We start from the raw sequence: 25,606 nt of genomic DNA on the forward strand, positions 1-25,606 counted from the left end.
CCTCCCTGCTGTAATCTGAGCCCAGAGCTATGACTGAGCAGGGAAACTCAGGCAGGAATTGATGTCACACCAAGTTAATATGGCAGCTGCTATCCTAAACAGAGAGAGCTTCTAGAGCTGTTAACTCAGGTATGGTAAAGCATTCTGCAGAATTAATAGTGTTATAGTTTTCACTATTGTAGCTAATCTACTGACAATAAACTGCTTTGGTACCTTTCCTTCTCCTTTAAAGTTTGTTTTTTAGCTTAATACTGCCCTCAGGGTCTCCATCAAAAACGATTGAGTCCCATACTATTTAGCAGGATCCTCCTGGGCCCTCAGCATGGTGGGGTCTGCCAACTAAGGGGCCCCTATAAAAAAGAGCAACTCAATTCCATGCCTGATCACACCTCCAGCTACTCCTCGTTATGCCCAGAACATGCCCATGACCTGCCCATAGTCCTTCCATACACTTGCAAGCCCTGCCCCCTTCACATTGGATTGGACCATTGTCTCTCTTGGGGTCACCCCCACTGCAGTGCCAAATGGTAGCCTTAACTACTCTTTTAGGATGCAATCTTTGCAGTGCAAATACATTATATATAAAAAAAATAAATATATATATATATATATATATATATATATATATATATATATATATATATATATATATATATATATATGTTATCCAGAATGCTCAGGACCTGGGGTTTTCTGGATAAAAGATATTTCCATAATTTGGATCTTCATACCTTAAATCTACTAGAAAATCATGTAAACATTAAATAAACCCAATAGGCTGGTTTTGCTTCCAATAAGGATTACTTATATCTTAGTTTGGATCAAGTACAAGGTAATGTTTATTCATTACAGAGAAAAAGGAAATCATTTTTAAAATTTGGATTATTTTCATAAAATGGAGTTTAGGGAAGACAGTCTTTCCAGGATTTGGAGCATTCTGGATAACGGGTTTCCAGATAATGGACCCATACCTGTATATGTTTATTAACTTGAAGCTTCACCGTAAGATTCTTTGGGTTTCAGATTTCTGGCAAAACTGTCCTAGTCATTCTGTTAAGCAAGTTTTGCAGTTTTTACTTTTGGTGAGCTACTACTTTGACAGTACTGTGTCAATTTTACTCATATTTACAGTAGGGCATGTATGACCTCTGCAATAAAACGATTGTTATGAAACAAAATCGAATCAGATTACATTTCATGTGAAAAACAGTAATATTTGAGGTAATTTTCCCTAAAGTGAAGCAACATGAGGTATATCCATGATGTAGGATCTCCAGTCCTAGAGTCTAGAATTAAATCCATTGAGGCACAAAATGTGCAGGGCAACAGTACTTTATATTTTAATTACTTTAAAACACTTCAATTTTTGGTGTTATAAACGTAAAATAAAATTTGCATCAATTTGAAAATTCGACCTTTGATAACTCTACCCCTTGGTATGTTGACTTATTCTAAAGCAACTTTTCAATTGGTTTTCATTGTTTCTTTTTATAGTTTTTGAATTATTCGCTTCTTCTTCAGACTCTTCCCAGCTTTCAAATGGAGGTCGCTGACCCTATCTCAAAAATGAATGCTCTTCAATACTACACATATATTGTTATTTCTAATGTGTATTGCTCAAGTTTCCATTCAGGCCCTCTCTTATTTATACTCCAATCTCTTATTCAAATCAAGCATAGTTGTTGGGGACGGGGTACAACACTCCATCTTTCTTGAGAAAGTTGGGACACGACAAAAAACGTGTTGGGAACAGATTTAACAGACCTTATTGATGAACAATCATTTTCTGATAAATTGTAAGTGCAAAATAGCTTTCTTTGATTAAAGGTGCTGATACAATTTTACAATGGGAGCGCGCCCCTTATTTCAAGTTTATTTATAATAGCTAGGGTAATTTGGACCCTAGCAACTGGATTGCTTGTATTAGGAACCAGAGAGCGGCTTAATTAAAAAAAATTAAATAACTTAAAATCTGCAAAGAATATCACTCTCTACAACACACTAAAAGTTCAAAGCTGAACAACCCCCTTTATTTAGCATCAATACATTTTCCCAGTTTTCAAACCAAGGACAGCGCCTGTAAATTGGGGCAAGGTAACAAGGCAGCTGTGTACAGGGAGCAGGGTTGCCAGGTTGGCGGTTTTCCAGCCAAATTCGGCTACTAATTTAAAACCCAGGCTCGTTTTAAAAGTACAAACTAGCCAAGGTATGGATTTGGGCTACTTTTTGGGCCATTGACTGGTTTGTACTTTGGAAACCAGCCAAAGTTTTTTCTTGCCCTAATGTGCCAAGCCTACGTCTCCCAGTGCATGTTGGGTATTGTTGTTTTTTGTGTAACAATTTCCCGACTGCCAAGTTTAATGTAAGACTACAATACCCAGCAATGGGACTATTTTGTGTAGAAGTTAGGAGTTACCAGATTTTTGGCTCTGTACCCCAGTCTCCCGTCCCATTCTCGCATTTTCCAGTGACTCTCCTCCATTTTGGGTCAAAAAAATCTTCTGGCCACCAAAATGTCTATAGCTTGACCTGTTTCACTAATATTTATTGAAATTGTATATGTATTAGGGCCTTATGGGGCCCCTATACCTCCTGGGCCCCGCTTTGTAGTTACCACCCTGGTGATGGGCGAATCTGCCTCATTTTGCTTCACTGAAAAATTAGCAAAACAGTGAAAATTTGAGAAAAGCGTATTTTCACACAGATTCATTTATTTTTTTTAGATTTCTTTCCACTGGACATAATAATATTGTGCTATTTGTCGGCTACTTTTGAAGTGCCTCTTGGCTGGTTTTTGGCTGACTTTGGCTGGTTTGGAAAATTAGACCTGGCAACCCTGACAGGGAGGGGAATTTAGACACAGAAAGTGTTAATGTTATTGATAAAGCCGAAACAAAAGTATTTCTTTACTTGTCATTTCCAGATGAATGCTTAACTTTACAGCACCAAATCCTCCCCCCATCTCTCTACTCAAATCAGCCCTTCCACCGCTTTAGTACGTTTATGGTTATACCATTCTCATAGGCATATGAGGGGTGTCCTCTTATTGGTGCCGTGCTGTCCCTTCCGCTTCCAGTTTCTGGAATCGGCGCCCTACACTTCCGGTGTATCCCAATACCGCTTCCCCCAGCTGGTATCATTGCACCGGTTAATCCCTGACAGTCTCCGAGTCCTGGTTTCTTCTTTTTTCGCTTCTATTTGTCCTACCCAACATGATGTCTCTCCTTTCCCGGCTTTTGGACTGGTTTCGCTCTCTCTTTTGGAAGGAGGAGATGGAGCTCACGCTGGTCGGACTCCAGCACTCGGGAAAAACCACGTTCGTCAATGTTATAGCGGTGAGAACAGCGGAGCGCTCCTAGAGGCTGTTAATGAACACAATGTCGCCTGGCAGGGGCTGCTGGGAGTTGTAGTAAACCAGCATAAACTCTCAAAGCTGGAGTCAGATACATGGCCTAGCCTGACAATCATAGTTCAGTATCCTTAGGAATATTACAGGGTTAGGCTGTGGGATTTCTACTGTCACACTTGTTATTTCTGCTAATGTCCTTCTCACTGCTGTGGGCTATTTGTCAGATTGCTGTTAGGATATGGGGGCATTTCAGAATGCTGATGTTATCCTAGGGTTGCCACCTTTGCTGATGACTAAACCCAACAAGGGGGTGGGGCAGTGATGTCAGAACAGGCATGATGACATCAGAGGTGGGCACAATCATGACATGGAGTTATGACACCAGGGTGAGGCTATTGCATCACTTACCTGCCGCTGTCAATGTTTTAAAGTGTTGATGCCCAGTTCAAAACCATACAGGTGGCCACCCAATCCCTATTCTGCTTGACGAGTAAGCCCAATCCTTTCATTAAAGGATGAGATCTATTATACAGAAATCACTTATCCAGAAAGCTCTGAAATGCAGCAATGCTAATTTAGAAAAAAAAATCTTATTTTTTGATTGATTTGCTGTGTTTGTTATATTAAGAAATGAACTGCACTCGATAGTAACTAAGGCATCTTTGTATTTATATGTTTTTCTTGTATTGACCAGATTATTGTTGGGTTTCATAAGGCTAAAAAACCGAACAGAAAGTTGACAGGCCTTCCAAAAACTGAACAGGTGGCAACCCTATGTTATGCTTTGCCATTAAAGAATCACTCTATTGGAAGCATGTCTCCATGGACAATTTCTCCATAGCAACCAATCAGCAACTTGCTCTGATGGGTCTATTATACATTAGATAAAATTGCAATTGTTTTGCTCCAACCCCAATGATTATCATATAAACCAGGGACTTGCCATTGAAATTAGAAGTAGTACTGTATATGTTGTCTAAAGCAGACATATGGGATACATTAAATGAGTGGTTCCCCTTTAAAGTAACTTTTAGCATGTTATAGAATGACCAATTCTAATCAACTTTTCAATTGGTTTTCATGATTTTTTTTTTTTTTTTCATAGTTATTTGCCTTTTTCTTCTGACTCTTTGCAGATTTCAAATGGGCGTCGTTGACCCCTTCTAAAAAAAAATGCCCTGGCTGTAAGGCAACAAATTGTATTGTTATTGCTAATTTTTATTACTCGTTTTTTTACTCAGGCCCTCTCCTATTCATATTCCAGACTGTTATTGAAATCAATGCATGGTTGCTAGGGTAATTTGGATCCTAGCTACCAGATTGTTTGAAATGGCAAATTTCAGAGCTGCTGAATAAAAAGCTAAATAACTAAAAAAAACACATAATAAAAAAGGAAAACCTATTGTAAATTGTCTTAAAATATCAATATCTACATCATATTTAAAGTTATCTTAAAGGTGAACAACCCCTTTAAACCCCACTAATTTTATAGGCTATGACTACTATTTGCATTAACTTTGGGATAAAATTAATATTATCTTTAAAAATGTCCCTTTTATTGGAGCTCCCTATAGATCTGCTATGGCTCCTGTCCATATTTCAGATGAGGGGTAGGTGTGTCCTAACAGTCCCTGCCAGAAGCCAGACCCGGATTTACACAGAGGGCACCCCTAGGCCCGATGTCGTTCGTTGCCCCTGTCCCCCTCCCTTTTATTTGCTCACATTTTCATCATTCGGACCGGAGCAATGGGGATTGGCGCACGGGATATTTAAAAAACGATCATATCTCCTTCTCATCCCCAGTATTTCTGAACCAATGTGGGTGTGGTTGGGCAGCATGCCGCCCCCTAAAATTCTGCCGCCTTAAGTCCGGGCCTTGATATCCTCTCCACAAATCCGGGCCAGCCAAAAGCACAGTAGGAGAGGGATAGCCAATAACAGCCCTGCAGTCACACAAGCAAGAACAGGTTTCAGTTCCCTATCAGGTCAGCCTAGCTGCTGATTGGTGCCAGCTCCCCTGCACAGCCTGGGAAAGGAAGCAGCAGGAAGTGGAACAGATGGGCGGGATTAGTAGGGTTTTTGCAGAAACTTCCAATAAGTCAACCTAATGTCATGGCACATTTCACATAATATGTCTCCTTTAACACTTGAGAAACAATATGTGCTTCTTTTCACAGATCAGGATAGTTGGAACTGTTATGCAGGAGATATTTCTACTTGCTAATAATTATTACGGGCAGTTTATTGCCAATGGATCAGCCACAATAGTGCAAGCTATAACACTATATTTATTCTGCAGAATGCTTTACCATACATAAGTAAACAGCTCTAGAAGCTCTCTCTGGTTGTTTAGGATAGCAGCTGGCATATTAGCTTGGTGTGACATCACTTCCTGTCTGAGTCTCCGTGCTCACTCATAGCTCTGGGCTCAGATTACAGCAGGGAGGGAGGATGGAGCGTGGAAAGGGAGGGAGAGAGGAGCAAACTGAGCATGCTCAAGCCCTAGCCCTGGAGGTTTAAGCTGAAAACAGGAAGTCTGATACAGAAGTCCATGTGTACACAATCGAAGGAAAGAAATGCTGTATTTCATTTGACAGAGGACTCAGAGCAGCATTACTTTGATGGTTTATTGGTGTATTTATATAGACCTTTCTGATAAAGCTTACTTCATTACTACACAATGTAACTATGTAATTTAGCCTTTCCTTCTCCTTTAATGTTGGAAAGACCATTAATATCCGCTGGCCAGTGGGTGGCAGCTAGAAGTTTACACTTTGAAGGTGTTTTAAAGAGCAGTTGTAGGAATAGGTCATACTGCCAGGCTTAGGCTAAGGGCACACTAGGCGATAGCGCCGCGATTTGACTCGCGGCGACTTTTCGCCGCGACTTTTAATCCGCAATCGCTGTGGAAACTTTGTCGCTGGCGTCTATGGGGAATCGCGAGCGTAAAAACACACGCGGCGATCTTTTTTCTATTGTCGCTCGAAATCGCCTCGCTAGGCGATTTCGAGCGACAATAGAAAAAAGATCGCCGCGTGTGTTTTTACGCTGGCGATTTGACGCGATTCCCCATAGACGCCAGCGCCAAAGTTTCCACAGCGATTGCGGATTAAAAGTTGCCGCGAGTCAAATCGCGGCGCTATCGCCTAGTGTGCCCTTAGCCTTAAGAGAGGGACAAGAGAGGTCTGTTTGCCATTCTTGTATGACTAAAAGGATAGTGTTGCTGTTTTTGTTTTCTTATCTCATACTTTACAAATGTGAGGTCTACTTTTAGTGATGTTGTCTCATTATGATCTACATCCATAAAAGCATTGTTAGCATTCTGTTCCATGGAAAATATTACTTACGGTAATTATTATATTGATTTTTGAGAAAATGTATATTGCTATATTTAACAAACATCTATTTCTTATTTAACCTTAACATAATAAATATCTGAATGAAAAGCATGAAACAGGAGGATGATTTAAATAAGCTGTTTGTTGATAGTGTCTTGAGATCTACTGATCATCAGCTAAAGTCTACTGGCATTTTAGGCGCCCCTGAGTTAACTACTCAAACCATTGCCCTGTTGTTTGTGGAGGAGCCACCCGCACAGTCATTTTATTGCTGTATAGCTAGTAAGGCTGCTGTCAAGGAGATTGACTATGAAAATGAGGAAGTATAGTAGAAATGTTAAGTATTTCACAAGATACAGAAAAAAAACTGTGAATTCCAAAGAACGCAAAAATGCACGTTGAATCTCCTATGTTTTAAACTTTTTTTTTCTTTTTTTTTTGCCATTAAATGAGACATATCCTTGCTTTTGTTCTATAGTGCTTAGCTTTTAGAGAAGGTTGCCAGATTTCATAGTGGATTACTGGGTATATTGATTGTGGCTATGGGCACACGGGCTGAAGGCTCAAGTTGCTCTCGGCCTACTTATTTTTGCAGACTGAGAGAAGCATCTGCTCCATTGATTTGAATCTGATCAGCCTGTGTGCGCACACACAAACAGCAGAATGAAATGGAGGTCAGCTGCAGATGCCTCCTTTTGCGTATTTGGGCTGACCTCTGCTATGTGTGTGTGAGTGTGTGTGTGCGCGCTTGCGCAGGCTGACCGGATCCAAATCAATGGAGCAGGGAGCAGATCTGCTTCTATCAGCTTGCAAAAATACACAGACTGTAAACAGATGGAGTCTTCAGCCCTCTGTGCCTATAACCTAAAGAAGTCTGACTGCTGATATTCCCATACTTTGTGCCTCCCCAGTTTCATCCTTTTTTACTTTTGTTGCTGTAGTTGTGTTTTTTGGAACATGAATCGTTCCAGGTAGGTTACTTTATTGCATTTGTGTACCTAAGAAAGCTCGGCTTTTTCCATCCTCTTTATTCTTCATGCTCTAGGTAGGGGCCATTTAGCCCTGTGTCCTATGCATAGAAAAATAATTACCGTCTCTCTTTTTTGTCCCCAAGCTGAATGCGCAACATTTCCTATGTGCAACTTTTTCAAAACCATGTGTAGTGTGCACTCAGCAGAGACAGTGGGTCTGGGTAAATCCTGAACAAACCATCATATTGTTTGGAAACCCCCCACTGTGTTGCCTTTCAGTCTAACGTGGAGTTGTGGGAGCTGAAATTAGTTGTGTAAACCATACTCTTCACCATCAAAGCAACAGCCTTCACTAGTATTGTTAATATTTTGAAAAATGTGACTTTGCAGTGGTATGTGGTTTTGCAGTTACTATCATAGATTCCCTTATATTGTTGAGTTGGTGTTTTTTCATCATTCCTTGGTATCTTCTTTCTGACTGATAAGTCAATTGGGAAGACTCTTAGGGCTACATGAAAACAGGTTTTTGCAAGTGCTTTCCATATACTTTCATCTCCATGCTAATTATATTGTTTCTGGGTGTTGGCAGGGCCACCTCAGAGCCCTTTGTATGCCTTGTACAGTGAAATTCTTTTGTTATTACCAATAAAAACTGCACATTCACAGCCAAACCCGGGCACATGCCTGCATCAGGTGCATAAGCAGCACATTGTGACATGTAAGTGGAGAGGGGAAATAGTTTGCGTTATGACAAATTATAAAGGTATGGGACCTGTTATCCAAAATTCTCAAGACCTGGGGTTTTCCGGATAATGGATCCTTACGTAATTTGGATCTACGTACCTTAAGTCTACTAGAAAATCATGTAAACATTAAATGAACCCGATAGGCTGGTTTTGCTTCCAAAAAGGATTAATTATATCTTAGTTTGGATCAAGAACAAGGTACTGTTTTGTTATTACAGAGAAAAAGAAAATCATTTTTAAAAATTTGGATTATTTGGATAAAATGGAGTCCATGGCAGACGGCGTTTCCGTAATTCTGAGTTTCTTGATAGTGGATTTCCGGATAACGGATCCCATACCTGTAATAACCAACTCTAACTCTGATTACTTGTTTTATTGTTTCCCCTACTTCTATATGGTATGTAGGAAAGCTATTGCTCAAGATCACATTGCTTCTTTGTGAGAGTATTTCAGTAACATTTATACGTATTCACGTTCCTGACTGTGGATTATTTAATTGCCAATACAAAAGACAAGGAAAGGTAGAATCACTGGAGTGCGCCAAGTAGTTGTGCACATTCAATGAGTCAAGTCACTTACTTACAGACCCTCAAAATGTACCAGCCTGGAGTATGTACTATTCTTCTCAGCACTGTCCAGTGCCCCAGCATCCTCTGCATTGAACAAAACAGAAGTCGGTCAAGAATTCATGTTCCATGCATGGGTTTCTCCAGGATGGTGTAGAGAATGCTAATGTACCCAAAGAGTATGGTGGAATACCCATCCCAAGATACAACCACAGTGTACACAACAAATTTCAGAGCATACATCCCCTCATTAGACCCGATTTCCAAACAATATGATGTATTCTTCAGACCTAAAGTCTCTGCTGAATGCACATTGCACAGAGTCTGAAGTAAGCCACTAGAATCACTGGGGGGGTGCCTAACAATTTGGCACTCCCAGTAAAGCCTACCTTTCCTTGTCCTTTAACCACTACAAATAATTTGGTTATAAATGATGTAGCTTAAACTTGAATGTACAGCAGCATTGAGTAGGTGAAGGTCCATATTAATACTTGGAGGCGTTGTTACTGGTGACTGCACTGGAAATACTCAAAAGATACTGACTAACTCAACAGCAACTTATACCGAGCATACTCGGGACTGTAAATACAAGGAAGAGGTCTTGCAGTGATCAGACAGATATGGAGCTTTATATGTACTTGAGTTGGCTCTTGTGGCTGATATGGCTGCTATTCTAGGAGTTTCGACGCTAGTGGTTGAAGAAAGTGAGAATGGTAGACAGATATTGGATAGGTCTTGTGTGGCTATTTTTTTTAGAAAATGCTAGACACAGACCTGCACTGAGAAAATTCCAGAAGAGAAGGAATAACTGGATCTAGAGAAACTAGAATCGGCCACAGGATTAAACACATCAATGCCTGAGGAGAGTGTGTACAAGGAAGTTGGAACTGAGAGATGTCTCTTGAGCTGGTAGTTCAAATGGCATTTGGGATGGGGGATGAAGGAGTGTGAGACAGAAAAGGTGACCAGGTGATGCTACAAAAGATGGAAGGGATAACTTTTAAATGCTGAGGGGTTGACATTTTTGGTGAAGACCAGATCAAGGAAGTGGCCAGCCTAAAGGTTAGAAAACAAGGAGGCCAGGACAATTGCTGAGAGAAAGTAAACACTGAATGTGGCAGAGGGTGTTCTGTAAATAACAGCCACAGGGGTCGGAGTCCATTGACATACGCCTAAAAAGAATGGAATGAGAAGTAAGGATGTGTTTAAAATAGATCATGGAATAAAGTAAATTTCTCCAAAGCAGATATTCCGAAGAGCCGAAGCAAAGGGAACAGTTGCCTGTATTAATTTGGATGGGGTAGAGGATTGGACTGTTGGACATGGATTGGACTGTTAAAGTCACTTTAGTGACATAGCGCTGTTAAAGGGGAACTCAACACAAACATAACTTGAGCTTTTTGAAAAGTAAACATAATTTCAAGCAACTTTGTACAGTACTATATATCAATTAAAAATATGCAGACTTTTCATGATTTTTAATGGTTCCGTAAGTGTAGCCCCCCCGCTCTTTTGCTGATCTGTCTGACTACTTTGCTGAGCTGGCCTTAAATTTTGGTTTTGAGGCAGAGTTCCCCTTTAAGTAAGAGCAGTCTTCATGTAAACTGGTTATTCAGTGCTCTCACTGGGAAAATCTGATCAGGAGCCGCTTCCTATTCAGTGGAAAACAATGCCATGTGCTCAGGAACATTCTTTCTTCTAAACACCACGAAGAACAAACAGTTTAGAATCTTAGTTCTCAAATAGGTTTTATTTATTGTGACAGAATGCTGTCTTGTCAAGGTGCTAACAGGTAAATAAGCCAACCTGCGGTCCATGGGTGCATGCTCTAACGTGTTGTAGGAACGTATCCATATTTGCTGTTGTGTTACACTCCCATATTTGTTCATTTAGAGTTTGCGTCATTTTATTCAGACTAACGCTCAGTGGAATGGATGTCATTCAGCAAGCCTTCTGTGGTTATCATCAGCAATGTTCCCGACCATGGTGTAAGCACCAGAACCTGTTGACATTAGCTTGGGAGCTTTAAGCCATGCAAGGGCAAATCTCCCTTAATTTGTGTACTTTGTGTAACCTCTGATCTTCTGATTGTGTACTCAACTTGTATGTTTGGGTGATCCAGTCATAGTATTGTTTTTTTATGTATTCTGTCTGCCTGTTCTGTCTAATTTAAACATTAAATAATCCCAATAGCATTCTTTTGCCTCCAATATGGATTTATGAAGCTGAGTTAACCTTAAAGGACCAGTAACATCAAATTTCGTTAGTATACTAGGAAAAAAACCACAAACACATATTAAACTTTAAAATCACAAAGTCTTTATTTAGAAATAACTTACCGAAACTCTGCTTGCGCTCCTCTTCAGAAAAGACGACTGGGCGACAATCCATTGTTCGGCGCTCAATTTCTCCTCCCTGGCTATCTCCTATAAGGAAGGCAGGGAGGAGAAATCGAGCGCCGCACGATGGATCACCCAATCGCCTTTTCTGAAGAGGGGTTTCAGTAAGTTATTTCTTAATAAAGACTTTGCGATTTTAAAGTTTAATATTTGTTGGTGATTTTTTTTCATAGTATACAAACTTTTTAAAAATTTTTTTTTGATGTGACTGATTCTTTAAGTACAAATTACATCTTATTTTTACAGAGAAAAGCAAACTAACTTGGGAAAAAATAGACTCCATAATAAGCAAATAATTCTATGAGTGATGGCCTTTGCGTGGTTTGAAGCTTTCTGGATAATGGGTTTCTGGATGAGGCACCCCATATCTGTATTTATAAGATACAGTAGCTTGACCTTGCACATTAGCTGTTAGAGCAGAACTGTTCTATTTCATTCATGACACATATCCAACCTATTGTTTGACCATAGATGGCTACATAGTTAGCCTTATTAAGTTGCAGGATTGACCCAGGGGAAATAAGTATGTGACATGCCTGGGAATATTTTCTGTGTCTCATAAGTTGTATCCTTTCATTCCCTAGTCAGGTCAGTTCAGCGAGGACATGATACCGACTGTTGGATTCAACATGCGCAAAGTGACAAAAGGCAACGTGACAATAAAGGTCAGGTTATTTTCCTTTCTTGCTACTTTTTCTACACTACTATACAGATGTCTGCTAAGTTTCCTACAGCTATTAACATCTTGCTTTGCTTTTAAGGAGAATGAAAGCTCCAATCACTTAGGGGTGCCAAATGTTAGGGCACCCCCCAAGGATTGTAATGTCTTACCTGACACCCTGGGCCGGTGAAAATTGCACTGGCCCCGGGGGAATAGCAAACAAACGATTCTCTTACTTTGCATGGGCGCACATGTACAGTAGAGTTAAAAGCTGGACTCAAAGTGATGCTGGCACTAAATATGTTATATTCAAAATGTTAATCTATATTAAATATTAAAAAAAAGTTACCAATAGGTCATGTTATGTTGATCGTTTTTCGCTGATAGTCCTGTCACCCAGACACAAAAAGCTGTATAATAAAAGTCCTTTTCAAATTAAACATGAAATCCAATTTCTATTTTTTATTTAAAGCATTCATAGCTGTTGTAAGCTCATTTAAAAATCTCAGCTGTCAATCAAATATTGCCTGCCCCTCCTTTCCTTAGGCATAGAAGGGGGACAGACAATCACTTTCCATTCAGCACTTCCTAGATGTCACTGATGTCCCCGTTCTCTTCACCATTTAATTGTGTAACCAGGGGATGGACATTGGTTCCCCCATTCTGGTGCACAAAAAAGATTCTGAGATTAATAGTGTCCGCAAAATGGCTCCTGCCTGCTTGCTATCATTATGAATTCCTAGACTGAAGGAAACAAGATTCAAAGAATTTATATAGTGTAAAGTTCATTTTGCTTGAATAATTTGATAAAATAGGATTTTGAATAATTTTTTAGGGTGATGGGTCCAGTAACACCAAAAAGTAATTAAAATATAATGTACTGTTTTCTTGCACTGGTACAACTGTTTCTGAAGCAAACACAACTTTAGTTTAAATAAACAAGGTGCTGCGTAGTCATGGAGGCAGCCATTCAAAGCACAGGTTACATAGCAGATAACAAATGCCATTGTATTGTATTACAGAGCTTATCTGTTATGTGCTAAGTAGCCTGTGACTTTGCTCCTTTTTCAGCCTGAATGGTTGCCCCCCATGTCTATGGCCATAGTAGCCTATTCTATAAACGATGGTAGTCTTTCTAAAGCAAACACAGAACTTTTACCAGTGTATAGCAACAGTACATCATATTTGAATTACTTTAAAATGCTTTTATATTTTGGTGTTACTGTCCCTTTAACAAAAAAGACAGCTTTTTCGCTCTACTATGCATGCGTCAGCTGCTGGATTTTGAAGACAGATGAAGGGAGGAAACGAATCGCTCACAAATGCACCGGCCAGGGTATCCCATGATGCCCTAACTTTTGGCATTCCCTTTCAATTGGAGCTTTCGTTTTGTTTTAAAGGTATGATTGGGCTCTATTACATTCTAAAAATGTACCTTAAAAGTATGGCCAAATTCATATAAGTTGCAACCCCCCCTCTTTTCCCTATTAGCATTGCTGAGGTTCTGGCTTCAATTCTGTCGAGGACACTTATTCTTAAAGGAGAATTCAACCCGTAACTAAAAAAAAACCTACCCTACATAGACCCCCATCCCTCCGCCCCCCAGCCTAGCTGCCCCCCAGGGGAAATGCCATTAACTTTTAACTTACCCCACGGCACAGATTCAGGGATCGCAGTTCACGGCAGGCATCTTCCGGGTCTTCGGTAATCTTAGAGTGAGACCGACTAAGCGACGCATGCGCATTTGGAGCAATTTACCGGATTGCGACAACTGCGCATGCCCCAAAATGGACGGAAATTGCCGTAGCACCGGAAGAAGACACGGGAAAATGGCTGCTGTGAACTTTGATCCCAGAATCTGCACCGAGGGGTAAGTAAAAAGTTAGGGCCATTTGCCCGGGGGGGGGGGGGCAGCCTACGTAGATTAGGGGGAAAGGGTTTTTTTAGTTGCGGGTTCAATTCTCCTGTAAGAGTTTGTATGTTCGTGTTTTATGCCAACATGCATTCCTTACATTTCATACTTTGTGTGTCTCTGTTTCATAAAATACACCTCTGAAGCTTACTGCTTTTATCTCCATTTTATACAGAAGCTTTTTTCTTTACTAACATGCAAAGTGAAGCCTTCTGTAATCAGAAGGTATCTACTTGTCTCATGCCATACACACACTGCCTAGATACCAACAATGAGAGCTTTAATACTCCCATAAGGCATCATGGGCAGAGACATAACAGAATCTACTAGTAATATGAGCATTGCCAGTATCTGTGTGATATTTCTCCTGTACAGATCTGGGACATCGGAGGCCAGCCTAGATTCCGTAGCATGTGGGAGCGCTACTGCCGTGGCGTTAACGCAATAGTGTAAGTGTTTTTTCTTCACCCTAAATCATCCCATGTAGTACCTTATCGATACTTGCTGCTATTTAGAATTAGGGATGCACAGAATCCAGGATTCGGTTTGGGATTCAACCAGAATTTTGCTATTTTCAGCAGGATTTGGTTTTGCCGAATCCAAGGGGGTTATTTATCAAAGGCCAGTTTTGTGAGGGGTGTGAGATTTTTTGTACCTCGATAAAATCACAACAGTAATGTTTCTAATTGATCAAGTTATCAGGGAAAAAACTATTCGCTCGAATTTATCGAGCTACAAACATCTTCAAATGGCTCAAGAGGCCTCTGCCATTGACTTCTACATGACCGTAGCAGGTTTTAACTGGAGTATTTTTTAGATTTGAGCTATTTTCAGCTTCGGGGCATAAATCTTAAAAAAAAATTTTAACCTGAAAAATTAGAGTTTTTACTGAAACTATCCTCGAAAACGGGCATTTTTTGGGAAAAACATAATTCGCCCTTTGATAAATAACCACCCAAGTGTCTGGCTAAACCTAGTCCTTAAAATCATGGGACTTGTTATCACACAAACAAGGAAGTAAGAAAAAATTTTAAACTGTGCGCACAGTTCTTTTTGGCCCTCTTTGTCCTAATTCAAATATGCAAATTAGGGGTTTGATTCTTTTCAGCATTCGGCCAAATCATTCGCTAAGGATTAGGGATTTGGCAGAATCTCAAAACAGTGGATTCGGTGTATCCCTATTCAGAATATTATTTAATAATGATTTTGTGTATATAGCAGTAGCTCATCATGACCATGACATTCTTACTGGTATTTTGCAGCATATCATTAATGGAATGCTAGCTTGATGATAGAGCTACCACATTATTAATATAATCTTAATGATTTACTGCAATCTTGTCATCTATGAACACTTGTATTCTCCAGCTTGTCTATTGTTGCTTGTCTAGTCTTGGCAATCCTTACAATATTACCGCAACTCGCAGGATTCCTAGATTTTTTGCGGTGTAGCATTAATTTGGTTGTGCCGTATTGTGCTTTCATTGTACTTGAATGTATCATTGTGGTATACTGTAGCTGCTGGGTAGCTCTGTCTTCTGTTGTGGTTGCAATAAAGCTGTATTTACTGACTGCGATTGCCGTAACACATGAGTCTGTTGGTATTTTGTACAGGTATGGGACCTGTTAACCAGAATGTTCGGATCCTGGGGTTTTCCGTAATTTGGATTTTCATACCTTAAGTCTACTAGAAAATGATGTAAACATTAAACAAACCCAATAGGCTGATTTTGCTTCCAATAAGGATTAATTATATCTTAGTTGGGATCAAGTACAAGCTACTGTTTTATTATTACAGAGAAAAAGGAAATCCTTTCTAAAAAGTAAAATTATATAATTAAAATGGAGTCTATGGGAGATGGCCTTCCTGTAATTCAGAGTTTTCTGAATAATGTGTTTCCAAGCAACTGATCCCATACCTGTACATCTGTTGCAGGATAGTGAACTAATCTGGGGATGATTGGTTCACTTCAGTTGTGCATCGCTTTGTTAAGTTTCAGTACTGTTTCACGGGCTGCTATAATTACTACAGTTACTATAGATTTAGTCTCCCAGGCATATGGGATGTTTTAACTTTAATTAGTAGCATTGCGTAATCACTGCACCCACAGTGAAAAGTAACCCACCCGGTTCCCAGATATAAATGAGTGACAAAGAGTTTTTATAGAATGAGTGGGAAAAGGAACGATTGTTGGTTACATGATTCACGTCTAACTCATTGATGTGTGTAATGTAGATGGTTACAAAGAGTGCAGGAACGTACAGATAGAAGAGACGTCGTATTACCAGTTTATGTATTTAGAATTTCCAGTTTACAATGAATTCTGGCAGGAAAAAAAAGCGTTTTATTTATAGCAGGTCATTAGGTTCAGTCTGTTTGGCTTCAACAACCAAGTTAGACAAAAAAAAATACATTTAATGCGGAATTATCAAACATGCACCCTACTAAATATAGCAAACTACATTTCCCAGCATTCTTAGCAAGTAACCAAAAGTTAGATATCCCTGGTGTAGGGAGACAGTAGAGCTTAGGACAGGGTAACAAATATTTGCAGGACTTATTTCCATCTGGGCAGTCAGAATATATTGCTGCAGCCACAGCAATATACTGCCATAGAGCAGACAAATGACATGATTTTGTTAATGCTCATCCCAGCCCTGAAAAAAGTGTTCAAACTGTAAGTTGTTTTTTTTTTTGTTTTTTTTTTGCATAAAAAATAAGGGCCACATTTATTGAAAGGTCTAATTGTAAATTCGAATTGTCAAGTTGGATTTTTGATCAAACTCACAAATTCCAGTTGGGAATAATCCAATCTTAAATTCGAATTCAAGATTTATTTTACCTGGAAATATTTAGAATTCAATAGTACGTCACCTAAAACCTGCCGAGTTCAGGTAGAAATCCCTAGCAGTGGTCCGTTGACCCATTTGAAGATGTTAATAGCTTTCCCGAGAAAAAACTCGATTCAAGTTTAGTCGAATTCTATTACAGTTTTTGGGTCGGGAATATTCATTCGAGTTTTAGATGTTTTTTTGTGAGAGAGAGAGATAGATAGATTGCGGCACTCACAGGGTTTGTCGTGAAAAAACAAAAAAGTTTTATTAGCCTCAACGTTTCGATCCCCCACAGGGATCTTCGTCAGGAGCAGAGTACAAACAAACATACAGAACCCCCATCACCCCACTGGTGGTAAAGCCTTGGGTGGCGCCCAAATCAGTTGCTAGGCAACCATCAATGCGTCCATATTGGCCAATAAAGTGTCCTAACTTATAGTGCATCAAAGAGAGCGTATAAAAGAAAGTTACCATAGGGTTGAGGTAAACAGAGAGAGCACAGAAGAAAAAGGATAGGATAGTGCCTTGTTGCTGCTTATAGGATTAAAAACTTGTTAAAGTAGGAAAAAATACATAGGGTGCAGGTACAAATTCGTATGATCAAAGGTTAGAATGACACATTTCAAGGTAATGCAACTTGAATCAAATAGAGCTAGGCTTCAAACACAGCTAAACAAAGTAACAAAAACACTGTATTGGCTAAACAATGTGGCAGAAACACTATATTGATAACAATCAGCATTGAGCCATAGTCATGAGAAAAACCTTCATATCTTCAGTGAATGAGACCGTTATTGTGTCCTGTCCCCATATAAATTTGTGATATAGGGAGTCATATGAAATAACCAAGAGGTTGATTGAAACATTGAGGCTAACTTTTTTGTTTTTTCATGACAAACCCTGTGAGTGCTGCAATCTCTTCTCTATTTGTATACTTTCTTTGCTGGCACCCAGGTATTACCTCTGTCCATGGAGTGCACCATTGATATATATGTGTACACACACACACACACCCACCCACACACACACACACACACACCCCCACACACACCCCCCCACACACACACACCCCCCACACACACACCCCCCCCCCCACACACACCCCCCCACACACACACACCCCCCCACACACCCACCTACACAAACACACAAACACACACACCTTATATATATATTTATCTCTTTATTTTCTAGTTTTGACTCCTAAATCAAAATCAATTCTCCTCCAGGTTAATCGTCTGGCTTCTGCTACGTTTTTTCAGGAGTCAAAACAATAATCAGGGCGTATAAACAGCGAAACAGATGACGCTTTCAATAGCAATTATATTTAGAAATAACTTTAGCAACCAGTAAAAATGTGCAATAACTGTATATTGGAAAGTTGCTTAGACTGGCCTTATACAAAAACAGTGAAGGGGCATTTTAGCACTTGTAAAAATACATTGGGGTATATTTATCATAGAGTGAAATTCCGCCTCTCTCCATTCAATTCTATGGGATTTTTAAAGGCGTATTTATCAAAGGGTGAAAGTTCACCATTTGATAAATACGCCTTTAAAAATCCCTCAGAAATGAATGGAGAGTGGTGGAATTTCACTCTAGAGGACTGTGGAGGTCTCTAACTTCACTCTTTGATAAATATACCCCATTGTGTCTGCCTCTGTTAATGCCAGGCTGGAAAGAGCAATCAGATCAGATGGCAGTTTGGCTGCTAGGCTAGTGATTAAAGAGGAGATGGATATAACACATATCTATGCCAGGGGCCTAAAATGTTTATACTTATGAGCCACATTCAAATGTAAAAAGAGTTTGGGAGCAACACAAGCATGAAATCAGTTCTTGGGGTGCCACATAACGGCTGTGATTGGCTATTTGGCCTATGTGAACTGGCAGTCTACAGGAGACTGTGTTTGCCATTATATTTGATTGTTATGCCAAAACTTGCCTCCAAGCCAGGAATTCAAAAATAAGCACCTGCTTTGAGGCCACTGAGAGCAACAAGGGGTTGGTGAGAAACATGTTGCTGATGGGACACTGGTTATGGATCACTGATCTAGGCCATTAGATTAAAGGGCATGGAAAAGGTGATTCACTGCGGGGCTGTAAAATGTTAGGAACCCGACAGTGAATCCAATCGCTAAGTTTTATCCCTGACTCTGTGCTCCTTTTAGGTAAAATATGCACTGGCCCTTGAAAGAAAAAGGAGTGTCTGGTAAGAGTAAATTTAATGTCTATATGGCGCTGAGTTTATTTTTTCCCCAGGCTGGTATATGTTTCTCTTAAAAGGAGCACCAGAAAAAACTAGCAATTGAATTTACTGGGGGGGTTGCCATTTTGACACCTTTTTGACACCTTGAAAATCCAACTTTTCTTATCCGTTAAAGTTGGGCATACATTATAAGACCCTGAGCCAAACTGCAATTAGTCAGTCACTTGACCCTGGATCATGTGATCATAACGAGGGCCTACAGAGACCCATCAGGAGTGAACTGCATCTATAAGATGGGGGCTGTTGGTAGGGCCTCCTGTACCTGGACCAACATGTTAACTGCTTTTATCAGCGTATTTGAACAATTTCTTTCATTGCTGAATTCTTTGCTAGGAGCCAGCTAGCTAGCAGGTGAAAAGGTAAAATAAGACCACTTGCAAAGATGCTTCATTTACTACTGCATATGACACAGTATTTATTTATTAAAGGTTGAGTTGTTTTTTTTCCCCAAAACATTTGAGTTTTCGACAGTAGTTTTCAGTAAAAACTCGTATTTTTGCAGGAAAAAACTCAAATATTTTTATTTTTTTTTTAAAGTCAAATTTTTTGAGATTTATTATGCCCCCAAGCTGGAAATAGCTGAAATCCGAAAATACACAAGCTAAAACCTGTCGAGGTCATGTAAAAGTCAGTGGCAGAGGTCATATTTGGATTTTTTTTTCAATCAGTTTTAGTTTTTCACCCCTATTATGCCGATTCGAGTTTTTTACATTCACGTTTTTTCATATAATAGAAACCGTCAAATTGAGTTTATTTGAGATATAAAAACCTCCCAAACTCGTCCTTTGATAAATAACAATTTTTGCAAGCCTTCTTCGGCAAATAAATTTCAATCTCTTGAGACTGGTTCATAAATGAAAGGCAGCTCGCTGTCCTTTGTTCCTTCACAGGTACATGGTGGACGCCGCAGACCGAGAAAAGATTGAAGCTTCCCGTAACGAGCTGCATAATCTTCTGGACAAACCTCAGTTACAGGGAATTCCGGTGTGTACCTTTAACATTCCTAACCAAGATCTGAACAGGATTACTAGTCCCTATTACCATCATGTAAAATACATCTACGTCTGGAAATTCCTAGTAAAATGCTGTAGATAAAACTACAAACAGGTGCCAGGAGCCATAGTACAGTAGATACCAGCTTATATTTAGAAATCACCAATGAGAGAACTGCCCAATGTCCTAGCTAAACAGCTGTATGTTCTCTACGTAGCTACATGAATCATGGGGCAGAAAGCAAGTCATTCTTCGTCAAATTTATAATAGAGGCATGGTCCTAGCACACCCTAATATGTGCCCAGAATGACTAAATTACATGCTATTCTGTACTCATGATTGCACGTTTCTCATAAAAAATACCTTATTAAATGCTTCATGCAGGTGCAACAGGAGCCAGGTAGCTTGCAACATACAATACTATATTGTGGGACTATAGTGAACTTTTGCTGCAGGCATAAATTAAATAAACGGCTGCTTACTTGCTCAAGCTGCAATGAGAAGCAAATCCAAGCCCAACACAGGACTGTGTTACACATGCTGCAATGTATGGCTTCATAAAGACAGCAAGAACTCTGTCTTCTCTGAATTATTGTTTTTTTTTTCTTTCAGATTTTAGTGCTTGGTAACAAGCGTGATCTTCACACTGCACTGGACGAGAAGCAGCTCATCGAGAAAATGTATTCAAGTATCCATGGGGCTTTGGGAATGGGTGGCTGAGAGGCAAAGGGCAGCCAGTAACTTTAGAATACATTCATATGCATTTGAGTGTAATTTTGTCATATCATTTGGCTTTCAACTTGATATAAACTAGAAACCAGACAAGGGCTTCTGGGGTTTTTGTGTCCCAAGGCCTGAGAATTATGGAAGTATGTGTACCTTTAAGTTAACTATTAGCATGCTACAGAATGGCCAATTTTAATCAACTTTTCAATTGGCCTACATTATGGGGCAGATTTATCAAGGATCAAAGTGAATTCAAGGGAAGGAAAAAATTTGAAGACATTTTTTGAATACTTCGACCATCGAATAGGATACTAAGACTTTGATTTGAAGTAAAATCGTTTGAATATTCGACCATTCTATAATCGTAGTACTGTCTCTTTAAAAAAACTTCAACTTCAATACTTCACCAAATTAATACTGCTGAAGTGCTATGTTAGCCTATGGGGACCTTCTAGAGCATATATTTAAAAGCCGAAGTAAAATTGTTCGATCGATCGCTGAAATCCTTCGAATCGTTAGATCGACCGATTTTTCTTCGACCTGCAGGATACCCAAATTCCATGAAAAAAACGTTGACTTCGATATTTTTCGAAGTCGAAGTATTTCAATTCGATGGTTGAATTTTGAAGTATTTTTATCTTTGAAATTCGACCCTTGATAAATCTGCCCCTTTATATTTTGTATAGTTTCTGACTCTCTTTCCAGCTTTCAAATGTTGGTAACTGACCCCGTCTAAAAAACCAAATGCTCTGTAAGTGTTAGGGCTGCAGTGGAGCATTTTGACAGAACGGGAGTTAACAGCACATTGGCAAGGGCCTTGTTACATAGTTACTGATCCCCATCCACTGGGATCTGTATATTGTTGCAACTTGTTTCCACGCCTTATAACAGTGTTATTGGTACTTTTTTTTTATTACTAAACTTTCTGTTTAGACCCTCTCCTGTTCGTATCAAAGTTCCCTTATTCAAATCAATGCATGGTTGTTTGGACTTGTTTGCTGAAATAGCAAACTGGAGAGCTGCTGAATAAAAAGCCAAATAACTCAAAAACCACAAATAATAAAAAAATGAAGCAAAATGTCTCAGAATATCACTCTCTCATACTTCAAAAGTTAACTCAAAGGTGCACGACCCCTTTAAAGAGAAAACAATTATGGGCTGAGTTTTTATGGACTGAAAAATGCAGAACAGAGAGCAGTGTACAGTGCTTAGGTGATGATGAATTTTCTTTCCGTACAGGAACCTTTCTTTGATCCAGGACAGAGAAATATGCTGCTATTCCATTTCCTGCAAGGAGAAGGATAACATAGGTATGAGTTGGTATGAGAGTGTACAACCTAAGCCGGCATTTATATCATTTTGGGAAACCTCACCCTTTCGTTCTTTCCCCAGATATAACGTTACAGTGGCTGATCCAGCATTCCAAGTCACGACGCAGCTAAAAGGCTCTATAGTGTTAATCTGCTTCTCTGCACCCTGGGACCGTGCCCTTGCCTCACTGCTCTGCACACTTGGATGTGCCTTCCTGGTCCAGCTCTGCATCCTGAGATGAGCGTTTCCAGTGACTGCTTTCAACTCATCATTGTCCTTTTCTTGCTTTAATCTGTGACTGAGTGGAGGCATTCTCCTCACCCTACTAGTTAACCCCACTCATCAGCACTTTGCTCTTTACCTTCCATTTAGTAATTCTTTTCTACAACAAGTAGAGAACAAGTCTGTTCGTTCTTAGCCCTGCACCATCCACTTCTCTTTCTTTCTATTAAACCCCTTTTCTCCACAAAGGAACGGAGGCTATACTTAAGTAATAACGCAACTTTCCTAGGGCCATCTTTCCTTTTTCCCCACTCTATCTCCACTTTGGAATAAGCTCTTCTTAGGCTGACACTTACTGTTTCCCTCTCTGCTTTCCATTCTGCATTTAACGTATTTGGTATTTAAATTTGGCTGCTCTTTCCTCCTTTCTTGTCATTTTGTTTTCGCACCTGCATCCCAGTTTGTCTCTCGATTGTGAAATTCTTTTCTTTCCTCTACATTTTTATGGATAATTCTGGAATTTTATTCATGTTACTGCATTGTTCAATTGTCTCCCTCTTCCCACACTGGAACACACCCTTTGTTCCAATCTAGGATGTGCTATTTGCTTTCTGCATGGAGATTACAGCAATGCTAGCATCAGTTTGGATAATGTTCCTTGCTGAGAATAATGGAAGGCTGGCCTCTTCCTGCACTACAGAAGTCATGACTATTGTGTGTAGGAAGTTGCACTCCCTGGTGTTAATGCAGGAAATTGTGTACATTTATTACTAAACTTATGTAAATCAATAAATCTATACAGAAAGCACTTTGAGAAGAACCGAGAGGCAAAAGTAAAGCTGCAGAAGAGCTGTAATGTGTAATGTGCCCAGGTACACGAGACTGTTCCTAACCCAGTGTTGTGGTTGTCAATACTTCATTTACCAAATGGTATTTGGGAGCTTTGCATGGGTTCATCTTTATGTGCAATGTAGGCAAATCAAAGTAATTTTTTGAGCTCTAGGTCATTTGTTGGGCATGCAAAATTAATGGCCTGCAGTGTGTAGGTCAATTATCATGTATCATTTGGACTTGCATTGCAGACGTGTGTGATGGAGAAGTGCTAAGCAATGTCATGTGGTGTGTGCAGGGCAGTGACTTCCATGCAGGGCATTGTATATCCCTCAGTATGCAGAGCAATTAGCAGTAGGAAGAAAGCATTCACACTGCAAAATTCCCCTACCCTTCAGTCTGGTGGTCAGATATAACTGCATCACTTGTACTGGTGGAGCTCCGTCCAGCTCCGTCTTCCATTGCTGAGCCCCACTGTGACCTGCACAGAAGCCCGGCCCCTTTTTTCCCCCCCTTTATCCCAAAAGGTATATGTGTTTGTGACACTGTAGATTCTGCTGCAATTAACTCACGGTACACTGCTGCTATTTATCATTTGTTTGGCCTTTTTTTTGCTTGTGCCTAAAACATGAGGAAATCCACATAAATAGATTGTTTACTCACTCTGCTTGCTCGGAATCGGTCAACTAAATAGTGTTGTTTTTTTGTTTTTTTTAATCATTTGTTACAAAACACCTTCGTGTCTCTCACGTGGTGCCTTAGGTTTCAGCATCACTTAGTAAAGGGAAGGCAAACCTGGGGCCCTCCAGTTGTTGACAAAATACAGTCACTGAAGGGTTACAGGGTTATGTATCCCACTAATCGTGTTATTTGCTCCAGACTCTTAACTGCCATGGTTATTACTAATCCTTTTTCTTTGTGCATGAGGGATGTTCATTAAGCCGTGGTGAAACCCAAGGCTTCTGTCAGCTTTTGGGCTGAATTCATCTTCTGAAACAAGAAGTATCTCCCAAAATCTGGCAACCATATTTTTAAACCTAGGATAACCTTGGAGGCTCCGTACCTGCCACCGTGGATGTACCTGAATCTTTACAACATTATGTCGATCATCAATATACTTTATATGGCGTTGGAAAATTGATATCTTCCGCCTATCTTGTACAATAACGGTGAGCATACTGTGGGTTTTCCAGCTGCCGGATAGCGGGAGTTGAACAACTGAATGGTCCTGGAATACCTAGCTGTGTACCAGAATGTGCTGCGTTTGTGGGTTTTATATGCTATTTTAACTGTACAGACTTTTTGCTCCTAAATCGGAAAGCTTATTGTATTTTATTTATGGAAATAATGTTGATGAGAAATCCATTTTTAGCCTTGAGTCTGCACACTGATGAGTTGTAGATGACATGTTTAAAATAAACTGTGATTCATGAAAGTGTGTGTCTGTTTATTGGACTGCCCAATGCTCACACTTCCCTCTCTCATTTTCATTTTGGTTGCAGATTTATGCTAAAAAATGTTTGTTGCACTGAATGCCACATTTACCAGTAATAAGGGGCTTTCCTTCATTCAAATGAGGTTACACAGAAATAGCTGTGGGATTTACCACACAACTACTGGGGCTGCAACAGCGACTAAACTATACCGCAACTGAAGACAAACAATAGCAGGGAGATTCCATTGGGTAAAGACCAATGCCAGCAGTCTTTAGTAAAACCTTCTTTACTGTAAGAAGAAAGGACACCAGAAAACAGACATTGTTGCCCTAGCCCTAATACAGTGACAGCTAAACAACAACATTGTTATACTCACCACTTTATAACTGTAATACTTGTACAGGTATGTAATTTATCTGGAAACCCGTTATCCAGAAGGTTCTGAATTACAAGAAGGCTATCTTCCATAAAATCCAGTTTAAGCAAATAAATCAAATATTTTAAAAACAATTTCCTTTTTCTCTGTAATAAAAGAAAAACCAGTACCTTGTACTTGGTGGTAACTGAGCTGCATGAATCCATATTGGTGGCAAAATAATTCTATTTGGTGTATTTAATGTTTAAATGATTTGTAGCATACTTAAAGGACAAGGAAAGTCTAAAATAGAATAAGACTAGAAATGCTGTATTTTGTATACTAAATATAAACATGAATTTATTGCACCACAAGCCTAATCAAACCAATAATTTATGCTTTCAAAGTTGGCTACAGGGGGTCACCATCTTGTAACTGTTAAACATCTTTGCAATCAAGTCCAAAATTGTGAAAGTCCCGGTTAGTGTGTTCCAAAGTCCAGCAAAACCACAGTCGGGCTCTCCTCTTCCCGTTTAAAAGATAAATTCAATAAAATGAGTTGCTGTGTTCCTCAAACGACAAGTTGTTGAGGATGGAACAAAACAGGTAAAATAATATAGTGTAGTATTTCTTTTTAAAATATTTTAAACACCCTTGTGTTATTAAGTGATTGACTTAGTGATATT

The 25,606-nt window shown here is 39.6% G+C and overlaps 1 protein-coding gene across 1 annotated transcript; it reads left to right on the forward strand.

Moving 5' to 3' along the window:
• Positions 1-3,042: 3,042 nt before the first annotated feature.
• LOC108714626 (ADP-ribosylation factor-like protein 8B) lies at positions 3,043-24,564 on the forward strand. The gene is made up of 7 exons (XM_018259018.2): positions 3,043-3,335; positions 11,954-12,034; positions 14,318-14,391; positions 19,937-20,030; positions 20,652-20,719; positions 22,005-22,075; positions 22,158-24,564. The coding sequence occupies exons 1-7, from the start codon at positions 3,213-3,215 to the stop codon at positions 22,205-22,207; spliced, it is 561 nt and encodes a 186-aa protein (XP_018114507.1). The 5' UTR covers positions 3,043-3,212; the 3' UTR covers positions 22,208-24,564.
• The last annotated feature ends 1,042 nt before the right edge of the window (positions 24,565-25,606 follow it).

This window comes from Xenopus laevis, chromosome 4L, assembly GCF_017654675.1.
Source record: "Xenopus laevis strain J_2021 chromosome 4L, Xenopus_laevis_v10.1, whole genome shotgun sequence".
Taxonomy (NCBI): domain Eukaryota; kingdom Metazoa; phylum Chordata; class Amphibia; order Anura; family Pipidae; genus Xenopus; species Xenopus laevis.